The sequence below is a fragment of the Histoplasma capsulatum genome, assembly GCF_000150115.1.
Source record: "Histoplasma capsulatum G186AR genomic scaffold supercont2.4, whole genome shotgun sequence".
Lineage (NCBI taxonomy): Eukaryota > Fungi > Ascomycota > Eurotiomycetes > Onygenales > Ajellomycetaceae > Histoplasma > Histoplasma capsulatum.
Window position 1 is genome coordinate 267,023 of NW_025544804.1, and position 14,896 is coordinate 281,918.

The window sequence follows — 14,896 nt, forward strand, 5'->3', positions numbered from 1 at the left end:
GCGGTTGGGGCTTGTATGCTTTTTATTTTATGTGTCATGTTCATGGATATAGAAGGGCATATTTATGGGAAGTGCTCTCTATTTTATATGTTGGATAGATCTTGCAAGTATGTGGTGATGGCATCATCGGTCATCCATGTCCTTTCACGTCATTTAGAGAAGGAAATCTTAATCATACATTAAATACGTATATCGTAACGTCAGGAGTGTTCTTTGGAAGGTTACGTCGTACCCATTGTATATAACATACGAAATAAAAAGGGGTCAAGCACAGTATCAAGCCAACTCAATACCTTCCCGCTCTGCAGATTCAAGTATATATTTCCGCACCTATAACAAGAACCAGGAAAAGCATTGTTCAGCATGCCCATGCGTCTTTGTCTATGGACGAGAGAAGGAAACGTACCTTGGAGTCAGGAGCTAATTCAATAGCCAGCTTATCATTGTTATCTCGTTTATCTACTTCTGCACCGGCTCGCAGTAGCACAAGGGCAGCCTCTCCATTTCCTTCAGCGATAGCATGATGCAGTGCAGTCGATCCGTCCACATCCGTTGCGTTTAGTGGGCTCTTGCCCTCCTGTAGCAGCATATTGATAATCGGCACGGATCCGACAGCTGCAGCACGGTGTAAGGCTAATTGGCCACGGTTATCTTTGAGTCTTGCGCTGCAATTGTGCGCTAGTAGCAGACGGACAGTTGACACGTTGACTTTTGAAGTTGCGAAGTGAAGAGCGTTCTGTATGCGATTGTTTCAGGGAACACGGGGGGCGTGGTGAGTTAGCTGCTTAGTACCCTCCCATAATAATTAAGTGAACAGCATAATAAACCAAAACTGACTTGGCCGTTAACACTTTGCATATTGACATCTGCATCTTTACGTAGCAAGAGTTCGATTATCGGGTCTCCTTCGCTATCTTTCAGGCTCGCCGCAATCATGAGGGGTGTCCATCCTGATGCATCCTGGTATTAAACTTTCCGGTCAGGTCCCGCTTTCCACAGCATTTAGAAATGATAGGGGAAAAGAAAAGCGAAATTGTCGAGCAGAGTGACAGACCACTTCGTCAGGATCAAACTTTGGCATTTCGACTAGGAGTTCTACAATTGGAAATCGATTATATGCTACCGCCCAGTGGATGGGAAGGCGGTCATCGGGATCTTTTAGAAATGCCAATTTTGGATTTGCCTGGACGTATAATCGGGAACCATAGATTAGTTATGCAATCATCACCCTTAAAACAAGCGCTAGGGCAATATAATGGCAATTGGATTTTCGCCTTGGTAGCAGCGGGGCAGAGCTCACATTGAGCAGAGATTCCACCACAGAAGCTACCACTTATCAGCATCCATCGAGCATTTCGAGAGATAGAAGGGACATACTTTGTCCTTCTCGGGCGGCCTCATGGATGGCGTATTTAGTCTTATAATCAGGATCCATGGCGATATGGAAAATACACAGCAGGCAGATCAAGTCCCATACGTATATCAAGAGTTGTATGTTGGTATTCTCTACAATAAATAATTGCTACGGCGGGGAAGCGCCGCAAGCGCTGCGGGAGGCTTGGCGTTGGTTAGTCAGACTGTTCGCCCGAACTTCTTCAATAATTCTATCTCCAGACGACAATCAGCGCTTTCGATCTACGCTTGCATTAAAGCATTGTTTTTTGTGGCCGCTGAAATCCAGGATCGATATTTCGGACGCGCAAGCGCCCTCCCACCAGTTTTTGAAAGCATACGGAAACTCCTCCAGATTTCGCAGAGATAATCGCGTTCCGAGACGCTACCAACAGCTATGGAGGTTACTCCATCCCCTCCGGCGCTCGATCAAGTTGTGCGAAATTCGGCGAAGCGAACCCGCGATCTCTTCGGCTCCGATTATCTTTTACCCTCAGGATTCACCGCAAATCTCGGCGACTCGATTGGTGTGTCATATCGACGAAAAGTAGAGTACGATGATGTGCAAACGCTCCCCCCTTCCCTTGCTGAGAAACAGGCAAAGGCAACAGCGAGCAGAACGAAACGCCCGAAGACAAGGACTGGTGCTGGCATTGCTGGTACCGGGACAGAAAGCTCTGGCTCTTCAACTGCCCTCGTGAAATCTTCACCGGTGGCTGGCTCACAACAATCCAATGGAGATAATTTGCCCACGAGTCTTGTACGGCGGCCAATGGTATCTCAACAACCAAAACCAGAATGGCACGCGCCCTGGAAGCTTATGCGAGTGATATCGGGACACTTGGGTTGGGTCCGCAGTTTGGCGGTGGAGCCTAATAATCAGTGGTTTGCAAGTGGTGCAGGAGATCGAACAATTAAAATATGGGATTTGGCAACTGGCAGCCTTCGTTTGACCCTTACCGGCCACATATCTACGGTGCGAGGTCTGGCAGTGTCTCCACGACATCCATACCTTTTCTCTTGCGGTGAGGATAAGATGGTCAAATGCTGGGACCTCGAAACAAACAAGGTCATCCGACATTACCACGGCCATCTAAGCGGTGTCTACACCCTCGATTTACATCCCACTCTCGACGTCCTCGTAACAGGAGGACGAGACGCCGCCGCTAGGGTGTGGGACATGCGAACACGAAGCAACGTCCACGTGCTTTCCGGACATAGAACAACCGTCTCAGACCTGAAATGTCAAGAAGCTGACCCACAAGTCATCACCGCCTCCCTTGACTCAACCGTTCGAATGTGGGACCTAGCCGCAGGCAAAACCATGGGCGTCCTAACCCACCATAAGAAAGGGGTTCGAGCGTTGGCTATCCATCCGAAGGAATTCACATTCGCCAGCGCCAGCGCCGGAAGCATTAAACAGTGGAAATGTCCCGAAGGCGCCTTCATGCAGAATTTCGAGGGCCATAATGCCATCATCAATAATCTTGCGGTCAATGAGGATAACGTATTGTTCTCTGGTGGCGACAATGGCTCCATGTCCTTCTGGGACTGGAAGACTGGCCATCGATTCCAGTCTCTGGATACAACTGCTCAACCCGGTTCATTGGATGCGGAGGCTGGTATTATGGCTGCTACGTTTGATCGGACCGGCCTCCGATTGCTCTGTGGAGAGGCTGATAAAACTATTAAGATCTGGAAGCCGGACGACGAGGCGACAGAAGAGACACATCCGTTGGATTGGAAGCCGACATTGGGGAGACAGAAATATTAATTTGGGATTTCTCTTGTTTCGGAATGTGTTGTGCCTTAAAATGTGCTTCTCTCCCACAATAATTTCCGGTCATGCATTTGTCTGGCGTTGCGCAAAACTTTCGGTTGGCGTTTCGAGGCCCTTATGTACGAATTATCAGAGGAATATAATTTTATTTTTTTGGCGGCTTCTTATCCACTATATGAATAGAGTGACAAGCATTTGAACGGGTGTTGCTACATGTTCATGTTTATCTACTTGAAAAGCTCACCCTCTATTTTCACATATATAAACCCATCCTTTGTCTGAATCTAATGAATGCAGCTGCATTTCGCTGATCAAAATACACCATAATCATTCAACGTTCTTGATATGCGCTACATCCAAAAAAAAAAAAAAGTCTTAAAAGAAACCAACTCATTGCTCAAAACCCAGCCCTAACATCTTCGCCTCCTCATCCTCCCGAAATGCAGCTCTCACATCCTCACTCGCAATCCTCAACCTCACCTTCCCACTTCTATCCGCTCCCCCTAACGCATGCCCCATCCCAGAGCCGCTTCCCTTAGCGCTCAACTCCCCTTCCAGCGCCAAAATACCAGAATTCATCAGCTCCACAGCGGCGAACCGCATCGCGCACACCCGTGATATGCGCATATCGCTTCCCTTCTGCAACAAGTACGCTTTCAAGTTGCTGCTGGCCGCACCAGCGACTGCGACTGCTGCGTCGGTGACTCGCTTTGCTTCATCGAGGATGTCCCCGAACGTGGATTCGGTGATGCCAGTTCGACGGATGCGAGCCAGTAGGCCTGCAAGGAATACCTTGCCTGTTAATGGCAGACAGCGCAGTGACTGTTGGAGAGGTGTGGAGGTGGCTTCTTGGATGGCTTGTTTGATGGTTGCGATGGTAACACGCGGGAGAGGGTTTGATTCCGTTTCTGGGATCGGTGGAAGCTTGTTATGCGCGGGTCCTGCCACGCGGTTTCGGCGCGATGCGCTTTTGCTTGGTGTTGGAGGGAGCGAGGATGTCTCCATGTCATCCATATGTATGTCGTCTCCGTTGGAAAGCGAAAGGGCAGATTTTAGTTTGGCCTTTTCTGCAATTTCACTGGCTTGTTCTGCTATTTCCACTGCTCTCCGGCAAATGTCAAGGGCGCGTCGTGCGTCTCCGCTAACTGCGGCAACTTTACGGCTTGCGAATTGAATGGCATCTGGGTCGACTAAGTTTCCCGGTACGTTGCTAAGGCGAGAGCCAATAATTTCCATTAACTCTTGGTATTTGTAGCCGGAAAACGTAATTCGGGTCAAGCCTAGACGACTTGATATTTTGTTGCTAAGGGTTCTTTCGGGCAGGTCCATCGTGTTGGCCACGGCTAGCACAATCAAATGGGAGTATCGCAATGCTGGCCAATTGAAAAAGTTATACATAACCGATTGATTTTTAGTAACAAGCTGGTCTAGCTCGTCCATCAAAACAACGCATGGTACCCGACGAGGGGACGGGTGAGAGAACTCCCGTTCCAGAAGATCAAGTGCATGAGATGGTGAAACGCGATCGCCTTTCAGAGCCTCCCAAAGCAATGAGTACGACTGGTGTGGATCCGTAACTTTCATGCCGTTAATCTCAACAAAGACGAAGTCGTCTAATTCTTCTGCGAACACGGATGCATTAAGCTGCGCTATCACTTCTCGAACAGTTGCGGTTTTCCCTGTACCGGGAGGTCCAGATATATAAATACATGTTCCAGTGCCGTCAGTGATAGCGAGACGCAGACAGTCGTAGACAGTGTTAAATTCGCTGTCTCGACAAGGAAGGGAAGCCGGGACGCTTGACACATGTAGAAGATTGCGGGCCTGTCGATATGGAGATGACGTAAAATGAGATGGAGAAAGTATTCGAGTTCCTAATGGAGTAAATTCTACTGGTTTTTTGACCACAATCCTGCTGGAGTTGTTAGCATATCAAATATGTATGCATTTATTTGAAATATATGGATGGATAGCGCACCTCTTATGAGTCGGGGTAGTGAGAACCTTCCGACGATGTCGGGATTGCGGCGTCCCTGCTACTGATGAGCTTTTGTGCTTTTTTCGTGGAGTAGTCGGCGCACTTCCGTTCTCCTTGACATCTGCATACTTTACTCAAATTCCATCAGTCTTAATTCAAACACAAAAAAAAGGGGGCAATTGGCTACCCACGTCATCATCTGCTCCCTTTCGCTTTCGAGACCGCTTCAATCCAGCTTTCATAAAATCGATAAGCGCAAACAAGCCCTCTTCGGTCCCGTCGAAGATATCCTCCCATACGAATTCTTCGGTGTACTTCCCTTGAAGTTGATTGACACCTCTTCGGCAAATGATACATTTGTGGTACTCCGCCAATGCTGCTCTCCCTTTAGGGGGTATCCCGTTCGGGTACCGCTCCTCGAATGCTGCTCTTGATAGAACAATCGCTTTTCCATCTATCGACGTCAATGGGTTGACATTAAAATCCATAGTTATGTATTGTTCATTAGGCAAAGCATCTTCCCTCCTCTTGTTTTTCGTTCCCAGAAATTCATCCGGCGATGCGAACCACATGATATTGGCGCTTTTTACCAGGCTTCCGGCACCATCTCCGTCTTCATCATCCTCATCATCCCCCCCCCCTTCCTCCTCCTCCTCCTCCTCCTCCTCCTCTTCTAGAAACTCGCAAATGATACCAGCCCAGTCCTTTCCGGGCTCTGGGGACTTTAGCAGTACCGCCTGCCCCAGCCTGCACTCGAACGAGCCCATCCTTGCCCCTATGATTTTCTTTGTGGCTTTCCTCCGTGAACGATGTGGGACTTTGCGGTTTGTGGGCGTCATACAATTGGTTTCATCGTCAGAATTGCTTAATCGGGTGTCTCCAGTAGAAGCTTGGTCCGCTTCGTATATCCATTCCCACGGATGGTCCTCATATCCAAGCTCGTCGTCCGAATCCTCACGGTAAACGCCGCCCTTTGTTAACCATTGTTTCGCGAGTTCCTCTGTTCGGTTTCGTTTCATTTTCCGCGTTTCGGTTTTGTCGTTAGGAGCCATATTTGATAAAAGAACCTTGACATTTCACATTTCACATGAGTATCCCGTAGGTTGTGGAAAACATTTGCACTTTCCGTGACGCGTCCACCGCGCCTCCTATTGGCTAATACGCGTAGCTACTAATATACACCCTTTAGGTTTAGCGTATTCAGGTACAAATAATCACGTGCTCCAGCTCAACCACAGCTCAGAAAAAACAATCACCAAAGCTTGAAATATCGCTTTCGGTTAGCGACAGTAGGGCTTGGAGAGGTGGTCTTGACAGCGTTTATTGCTGATGTCCCCGCTTAGTTCTTCGCCTCTTGCTGGTATATAATATAGGCTCAAGGTACCGAATTGCTTACAGTATCCGAGTGACCTCATGCAACACCGCTGAGATTTCTCACGCGCCAGCTCAACCCGCTTGAGCGTTCCCTCAAAACGCTGAGCGATAGCTCCTGTGCTCCTTTTACATTGCGTTGCCATGTCTCTTTTTGGACAGCAAACCGCTCAGCAGCCCCAGTCCACGGGGCTGTTTGGCCAGCAGACCGGAAGTCTATTCGGAGCACCACAGCAAGCGAAGCCCCTCTTTGGCTCTCTCGGCCAACAGCAGCAGCAACAACCTCAACAGCAGACCGGGAGTCTCTTTGGAGCAAGCACTCAGCAGCAGCAGCAGCAACCGCAGCAACCGCAGCAGCAGACAGGGAGCTTGTTTGGCGGTATCCAACAAAACCAACAGAAACCAGGCGGGCTATTCGCTGGACTTGGGTCCAACACTCAAACGCAAACGCAACAAGGGGGCAATTTGTTCGCCGGACTTGGCTCTACTTCTACTACACAGCAACCCCAATCAACGGGAGGTGGCCTTTTCGGAAGTTCTTCAACGCAACAGCAGCAGCCTCAGCAACAGCCATCGGGGGGCAGTATGTTCTCGGCATTTGGCCAGAATACCCAGCAACAGCAACCACAGACACAGCAGGGTAGTGGACTCTTTGCAGGGGTTGGAGCAAGCACTCAGCCGCCACAACAGCCTTTCGGAGCTACACTTAGCGCTGGGCAGCAGCACCAACAACCACTCGGACAATCTCAACAAAACGGAGCAACGTTGTGGACACCGGGACAAGGAATGACTGGCGGTTAGTGTTGATCTTGATCTTTACCGAAAATCTTACACCACACATTCCTGACTCTATTTCAATAGTTCACCGTACAGTACCAATGCAAATGAGCATTGTCACGGATAAGTGGCAGCCCACTAGTCGAAACTCCCCGTTTCGCGCCCACCTATACAACAATGTAGGCGAAGATAATGCGCCCTTTTTCCAGCCTGGGCCGAATGATGACGAAGCAAAATGGGAGGAAGCGCTGCGGAAAAGACCTGGTCCGGGTTACGTGCCTGTGCTCGTCCAGGGGTTTTGGGAGCTGGGAAAACGAGCACAGCGACAGCGGGATTTCCTCGCCATGATGCAAGTCCGCCTGCATGAAATCAATAACGCTCTCACAGAGCTCCTCTCGCGTCACGACCTGAAAATTTCGGTTAAGATTGCCGCCTGCCGACGAAAACATATAGTCCTCAGTCAGAGATGTCTTGCCCTTGCGGCGAAAACGCAGATATTGAGGAATCGCGGGTACGCTATGGATGGGACCGAGGAGGAGTTGCAGAAGAAGCTTCACCAACTAGAGCGCTCCGTGTTCGACCCCTCCCTCAATGGCCGCACGGAGGAAATCTGGGCCAGAATGTTGGCTATCCGTGAACAGTCGAAGCGCCTGCAGCTGGAAGTGGAGAAAACTGGCCAAGAGTCTAACCAACAAGCCGACGATGAATTGGATGAGAGTGCTCTGAAGACGGCTAAGAAGGTATGCCACTCCGACCCCGGAGCGTTTTCGCTTAGTATTCTGCCGAGATTATTTTTTGGCCCCCTTTCTGCTAACAAATCGCTCTAGATTCTGGAAAGCTATGCTGCACAGATCCAGCATTTGAATAAGGAGCTTGCCGCTGCGCAGAGGGATTTTGAAACAATACACGGATCCTCGACATGAAGTGTGCTTCCTGTGATTTCGGCTCTAGTTTAGTTTTTAGTTTTATTGTTCTTCTTCTCACATTCAATATATTATCATTGAATTGAGCGGGAAATTATTTTCTGTTTTCTTCTATTCCTCTTTTCTCTTATAAGCTCAGGAATATATATCCCAGTGGCGTAACGGGGTGGAAATATTGGAAACTATCAGCAATGGATCATCCTGTAAACCCCAAAAAAGAAAATAAAAAAAAAAGAAAAAGAAAAAAAATTGAGAGAGCTTTACTATATATATATATCAGTCCATCATTTTCATTTTACATCCCATAACCTAACCCTTCGCTTGCCGGATAATTATTCTACATGAAGAGTACGATGCAGAGATACATATACAATACACATGAGTCTAGTAGCTATCACCAACCAAAAACCAGCCCTTCCCCCCCGGGGGTTCTCTCTTTAGAGATAAATATTTTACGCAAACACCCCGTATCCATGATTTGGAAATCAGATTAAAAAAAAAAAAAAAAAAAAAAAAAAAATAGGTTCCACCGGCACCGGGAACCAATCGAATCCGTTTCGTTTAGCTCAGGGGATCTATTTGATTTGATAGATCCCATGTTTGAAAAATGTAATCTGCGTACTATACACATGCTCTGAGGCACGGCTTAGAAAAGCTTCTTGACGAAACTTATCGCGAAGGGTGCTGAAAAAAAAAAGAGAGAGGTCAGCGGAGCTCTTGTGGGGAGGAGGCGGAGGAAATGGGAGGGCTATATATAAATATATATAAGTTCACAACATACAGAGGTATAGGACAATGCTGCCTGCAATGACCGTCTTCACAGTTTGATACGCCTCCTTTTCTCCAGCCTATAGAGAAAAATTCGCAACGGCCATTTCACCATCTGTCAGTCCAGTCCGGTTTACCGCTACGTGAGACAGGCTCTCAACCCCCTTTCCGCTTTCATTTCTGATGTCTGCGAGCCAAGTCTGCGAAGTGAAATGTCGAGCGGGATAGGAAATCGAAAGGGGGGCAATAAATGAGAGGAAGAATAGGAAAACGGACCTTTATCTCGACCTCAGAGAGCTGCGGATGGCCTGTTCATTTTGTCAATGAGGTTAGTTGATTTGACAGATTGATACAGACTGGGGCTGGTCGTCGGGTGATGAGTCCAGTAACATACCTGGAGCAAACATATTGTAGGAGTTGAGTGACTTGGAGCTTCGAGAAGAGCTATGGGGGTATAGTTAGATTGAATGAGAGGAGGGTTTTAAAATAGTATAGAGTAGATGTCGAAGTGGTATGAAAGAGAAGTCACTGAACTGGTGTTATTTCAATGCTTGGTTCGATTGTCGAATTATTTTTTGAGGTCTTGAAGCACGGGCCACCTACCCATCGGACTCAAGAGCCTCGTCAAAAAAGGCCAAAACCCGCCACCAGAACAGCGCTTCCTTTCGACTGCAAACGCTTCAACCCTTTTCCTCGCATTTATATGTGCAGCGCCTATTATATTAGCCCTGGCTACTCTCCTCCTCTTTAGTCCTTTTGCACTATCCGAAACCGGTTTGCCCTTTTGCTGGCCTCGCTCCCTTTTGATTCCCTAACCCGAGAAGCCATCCCCTTCGAAGTCTTGACTTGACGCGCACCTCTATCTCTAGACAGTAGACACGGAAAAAAAAAAGAAAGAAAGAAAGAAAGAAAGAAAAAGGAAAAAAAGAAAAAAGAGACCTCTCACTACAAGGGCTCTTCCATCGTAGGAGCAGCCAGCCATGTCTGCCTCACCCGAGCCAGCAGCCGCAGAATCTCCCCTGGTGGACAAGGAAGATGACAGCATGCAACACAAGGAGGACGACATCGCAAAACTGGACCTTTCAGACGATGAATCTGTCCTTTCCGACGTCGACGATGCGCAGTTCGAAGACTTCGATGCCGCAAACGTCTCGATTGACGAGCGGCCGGCCATCGCCATAGACGAGGAGAACCTCAAGCTCATTGGCCGGCATAAGCGTGCACGCAATCAGGAGGAGGAGGAGCAGCGGAAGAAGAAGAAGAGCAAAGAGGGCCGTAGAGAGAAGAAGAGTCGCAGGCGGCAGGAGAGCGATGATGCGTTTAGTGGTGGGGAAGAAATTGAGGGAAAACGGGCGAGGAAGCGGAGGGAGGACGGTGAGAAGCGGAGTAGGAAGATTGTGGAGGAGATTAATGAGGAGGACCTGGACCCTGCTGCCCGTATGTCCTCTTGCCCTACACCTGCGATTATAGTTCTATCGCGATTACTGACTAGGGGTAACATTTCCTTTTTTTCTTCTTTGATTTTTACAGGTCGTCGCCGCGCGCTTGATCGTATGATGGATGAGCAACTTAAGAAGCCTACCAAACGGCGTGCTCGGAAGGCGGATGGAATTGTACGTGAACAAAACTGTGCTTCTCAGCATCGGGCCTGCTGAATATTGGCGGCGGGAAGAACGAGAGCGGGGTGCTAATAAAAATTCGCTTGCAGGATCTCGCCGACCTGGCTGATGCGGAAATCGAAGATGTTCGAAGACGGATGACCGACGCCGCCAAGCTGGACAGTATAGCTCGGAAAGAGAACCGGCCCGCGATGCACAAATTGAAGATGCTCCCGGAAGTGGTTTCGCTCCTAAATCGCAACCAATATGTCAACAGCCTTGTCGACCCGGAAATCAACCTTCTCGAAGCGGTCAAATTCTTCCTGGAGCCACTGGACGACGGCTCCCTGCCGGCATATAACATCCAGCGTGATCTCCTTGCGGCATTAGGTAGACTCCCCATCAACAAGGAGACGCTCATTGCCAGTGGCATTGGCAGGGTCATTGTATTCTACACCAAGAGCAAGCGACCTGAGATTGGAATCAAGCGCCAGGCGGAGCGTCTTCTCGCCGAATGGACCCGTCCTATCCTACAGCGCAGCGATGACTATTCGAAGAGAGTCTACGAGGAAGCCTACTTTGATCCCAGGTACGTCTTTATTTATTTTCCATCGGACACAGAAAGAGCCACCCAAAGCCACCCAAACTTGCTGATTTGTAACACCCCTCCCACACACAGTCAACTTGCTGCTCGCAACCAGGGCGTATCGGCACAAGCCACCGCTGCAGAAGCTCGCGCACGAGAACTGCTACCGCCGCGCCTTGCCAACCGTGCGCGTGTCGAAGCTGGACACACTTCGTATACCATCGTGCCGCGCTCGACCACGGTGCAGGAGAGCAGATTTGCCCGTCCCCTGGGCGCAAGCGGCGAGGATCGATTTAGGCGGATGAAGGCCCGACAGGCGGCAGCGATGAAAGCGTCGAAGAGGTAAATAAGCTTTGTTGACACGGTGAAGAGCATTCATTCCTGTCTTGGGAGGGACACTTGGACACAGGGACCCAGGGACCCAGTGAAGCGGAAATGACAGTTCTGATCAAGTGTCTATCTCTCTCTCTCTCTCGTTCTCTGTGTGTGGGTTGCCTTATTGCTACCATTCCGAACCGGCCTATTATTCCTCCAGTGATTTCCTTTTGTCATGTGCTTCGTCTTGATCCTCATTGTATAACTTCAATCGACTTTTGATTTTCCGTAGAGCCAGGACGGCGTTTTTGCGGGGTGGCCATTCTTTCTCAGCGCGCAATCTGTGATATAAAAACAAATAAAACGACATTGTGTTCCCCTTTTGCTTCTTGATCCTTCTTAATCCTTCTAAACAAATCCAATAAACCCAGTACATCCAATACATCATCCAATACATCCGCCACAATCAACTCAAATACCATACCCGGCACACGCAGCAGTGACACTCTGCCCGCTGCTGATTCGCCGGTCCAGCCTGCCAGCCCAACGCCCGCCGAATTGTTCCCGGGATCCCGCGGAGAAACCGGAAATGCATCCCAGGTACCCGGTACCTCGCAGTCCACGTGAATCCCCGCTGCGATACAAGTCACTCTGGGCGTGCAGTGACCTAGGCCGCAAATCCCGAGCCCCAGCAAAAGTCCTCAAAGTCGTGTGTCGGAAGAATTTTTCTGTTTTTCTGCTTTTCTTAGTTCGCCATGTCTCCAGAACGCGAGTCATAATTAGATAATCCGGCGGCATCCCGACGCTGAAAGTCACCGGTTAAGAGGACGAGCATTTCCTTTCTCGCGCAACTTCAACTTGGACTCTCTTCCCTAGGTAGCTTTGAGACAACGAGAGATAGATCGCTCTGTGTTTCTTTGGAATACCCCCACCCTTCCGACAACACAACCATCACAGCCACTTCATCATGAAGGTCCTCTCGAAAGAAGAAGAAAATGCCCACTACAGGTAAGAAACTCCTGGCGCCGTCCAGCTCACAAAGGGCAAACCCCCACGGCCATGTCACTCATGCTCTAACTGGAACTACACTCACTAACGAACTGATTCGTTCTCCAGAGCCGTTCTGCGTGGAGGCACAGTCGGCACTTTCCTCGGCCTTGTGGGCGGCACGGCTGCCCTGCTTGCGGCCTCCAAGCGCGTCCCGACCATCAAGAACCTCACCCTCCCCATGAAAGCCTTCCTCGTCACCTCCTCCGGCACATTCGTCGGCATCATCGCCGCAGACCACAGCTCGCGCTCCTTCGAGGCCTCCCAACACAGCGAACACGCCTTCCTCGGCGAGCGGGAAGCGCGCCTGCGCCAGGAAGAACTGGCCTCCATGTCCTCCTCGGACCGCATGTGGGCCTTCATCCGCAAGGAGAAATACAAGATCATGACCGTGTCGTGGGCTGCCAGCATGGTCGCCGCGTGGGTGATGGTAAGCCGGAACCCGACCCTGACCAAAGGCCAGAAGATCGTCCAGGCCCGTGTGTATGCCCAGGGCTTGACGTTGGCGGTCATGTGCGGCACCGCTGCGATGGAGATCAGCGACCAGCGGAAGGGCCGCGGTCTGCTGGACAAGATGAAGGAGAAGCAGGCCAAGACGGCGGAGAAGGAGAACGCCGGCTCGAAGAAGAAGAAGGAGCGCTACCAGGGTGAGGAGCTGTGGAAGGATATGGTTGAGGCCGAGGAGGAGAGGCTGAATGCGAGAGATGCGCAGAAGCAGAAGCTGGAGCAGCAGGCGCAGAAACACTGAGCCGGCCGTGGTTCATTCGAAAGTCACAGAGGCCTACTACTACCTACTACTACTACTACTACTTCACTTCCACTCTGTTTTTGTTTTACTGGTACTTTGTCGACGCTGGAGAAACAGTTGCTATCTGCGGGCAGGGAACCCGCGATCCATCCGGGCTATAACGAATCACCGACTTTTTCGCCATATACACATCTCACACGTATATCCACGCATATACATACCCCATACCCGGCCATAACCATTTCAAGCCATTCCCGCCTTCTGCACCCCCGGTCTTGAAAAAGGGGCACCCGCGACTGCCTTCATGATCCAAGAATGTGCACTTGACGAAGAGGCACGGCAATATAAACCGAAAAAGCACCCGGCAAAACCAGAAAAAGCAAAGTTCCAAAAAGGCCCATAACTCGCAAAACCTGTTGCATGCATACAAAAAATCTCATCTCAGTTCAATAAAATTTGGGAGGCCTGTTATTTCCTTTTTCTTTTTTCCCCCCACGTTTAGTATCATCAATCAACCCGCGACAACAGGTTTTTTCACGTCTTGTATTTTTAGTTAGCCTTCCTCCTACCCCTCCTGATTTTTTTTATTTCTGTTCCCCTTTTTCATCCGTTTTGAGCATGCTGCTAGATTACGACACCATTTTCTCATCTCCACTTACTTACTTACTGCCTTGTTTTTTTTTCGCTGGAGCACTGTGACGCGGGTGCATCTGTTATTGGGAATGGGCGTTTTTGCATTCTTCAATCTAGGTTACTTTTGTTTTTTTCTTTTTTCTTTTGCTTTCTTTCTTTCTTTTGCTTTCTTTCTTTCTTTTTGCCCTCTTTGTCTACCTAGGTTTGCATTTCTGTTTTCTTACATATCATACATACCTGTGGAAATCAAACACTCAGATCAAAAAAACACACACACAAATCAAAATCATACAAGAACTTCCTACATTGTATATGAAGACTTTAAATGTTGAAAGTAGTGTTCATTCTCACACACACACTCTCTCTCTCCCTCTCTCCCTCTTTCCCCCCTATTTCTTTTGTATTTGTACTGGATATATTTACACCCGCACGCTTCATCGATGGGAAAGAAAAGATAGAATGAATGAACGAATCAAGTCTTCCAATTCTTCCAATTCCTACATGCCAATGAAATAATACATGAGAGATAAGTGAGAATATGTTCCTTCTATCTTCTTCCCCTGCCTTGTGTGTTTGTCTACATCATTCCCGCAAAAAACAGAAAGAAAGAAAGAAAGAAAAACACAAGGCGTATATCTGGTTGTGGAGGGGGTTTTATTGAGAAGGCTACTGCTGCTGCTACTGCTGCTGCTGGTTGGCCGTCGTTGAGTACGGAGTAAGTAAGTAAGTAACTACGTTGTGGTTTTTGAAGGGTTCTTGTTGTTTGTATTTATTTATTTATTATTCTTATTTTTCTCTTTATGTAACCTGTCTGTATGTTGTAACCTGCCAATAACCCTATCCTTTACATAGTTATTTATCCATCTAGATATAACTATCATATCTATTCCTATTCCTATCTATCTACTAGTTAGTTAGTACCTACCTACCTAATTAATCAATTAATAAAAACAAAATGCTAAGGAACTGGATATATATAT

The 14,896-nt window shown here is 48.7% G+C and overlaps 6 protein-coding genes across 6 annotated transcripts; 4 read left to right on the top strand and 2 right to left on the bottom strand.

Annotated features, from left to right (window-relative positions):
* Positions 1 to 358: 358 nt before the first annotated feature.
* On the bottom strand, positions 359 to 1,435 carry HCBG_03192 (ankyrin repeat protein; the record flags this gene model as incomplete). Its single annotated transcript, XM_045430241.1, has 5 exons — positions 359 to 736; positions 838 to 960; positions 1,055 to 1,183; positions 1,301 to 1,326; positions 1,378 to 1,435. The coding sequence occupies 5 exons, from the start codon at positions 1,433 to 1,435 to the stop codon at positions 359 to 361; spliced, it is 714 nt and encodes a 237-aa protein (XP_045288384.1).
* A 354-nt stretch (positions 1,436 to 1,789) lies between these two features.
* HCBG_03193 (pre-mRNA-splicing factor) lies at positions 1,790 to 3,515 on the top strand (the record flags this gene model as incomplete). Its single annotated transcript, XM_045430242.1, has 1 exon — positions 1,790 to 3,515. One exon carries the CDS (start codon positions 1,790 to 1,792, stop codon positions 3,164 to 3,166), a length of 1,377 nt encoding a protein of 458 aa, XP_045288385.1.
* A 47-nt stretch (positions 3,516 to 3,562) lies between these two features.
* HCBG_03194 (origin recognition complex subunit) lies at positions 3,563 to 6,202 on the bottom strand (the record flags this gene model as incomplete). Its single annotated transcript, XM_045430243.1, has 3 exons — positions 3,563 to 5,084; positions 5,151 to 5,278; positions 5,342 to 6,202. The coding sequence occupies 3 exons, from the start codon at positions 6,200 to 6,202 to the stop codon at positions 3,563 to 3,565; spliced, it is 2,511 nt and encodes an 836-aa protein (XP_045288386.1).
* Positions 6,203 to 6,419: 217 nt separating this feature from the next.
* HCBG_03195 (nucleoporin nup44) lies at positions 6,420 to 8,456 on the top strand (the record flags this gene model as incomplete). Its single annotated transcript, XM_045430244.1, has 3 exons — positions 6,420 to 7,317; positions 7,383 to 8,038; positions 8,126 to 8,456. 3 exons carry the CDS (start codon positions 6,666 to 6,668, stop codon positions 8,219 to 8,221), a joined length of 1,404 nt encoding a protein of 467 aa, XP_045288387.1.
* Positions 8,457 to 9,969: 1,513 nt separating this feature from the next.
* Positions 9,970 to 11,868, top strand: HCBG_03196 (transcription factor iws1; the record flags this gene model as incomplete). The annotated part of the gene is made up of 3 exons (XM_045430245.1): positions 9,970 to 10,602; positions 10,698 to 11,176; positions 11,267 to 11,868. 3 exons carry the CDS (start codon positions 9,970 to 9,972, stop codon positions 11,517 to 11,519), a joined length of 1,365 nt encoding a protein of 454 aa, XP_045288388.1.
* Positions 11,869 to 12,455: 587 nt separating this feature from the next.
* HCBG_03197 (mitochondrial hypoxia responsive domain-containing protein) lies at positions 12,456 to 13,346 on the top strand (the record flags this gene model as incomplete). Its single annotated transcript, XM_045430246.1, has 2 exons — positions 12,456 to 12,496; positions 12,605 to 13,346. 2 exons carry the CDS (start codon positions 12,456 to 12,458, stop codon positions 13,281 to 13,283), a joined length of 720 nt encoding a protein of 239 aa, XP_045288389.1.
* Between the last annotated feature and the right edge of the window lie 1,550 nt (positions 13,347 to 14,896).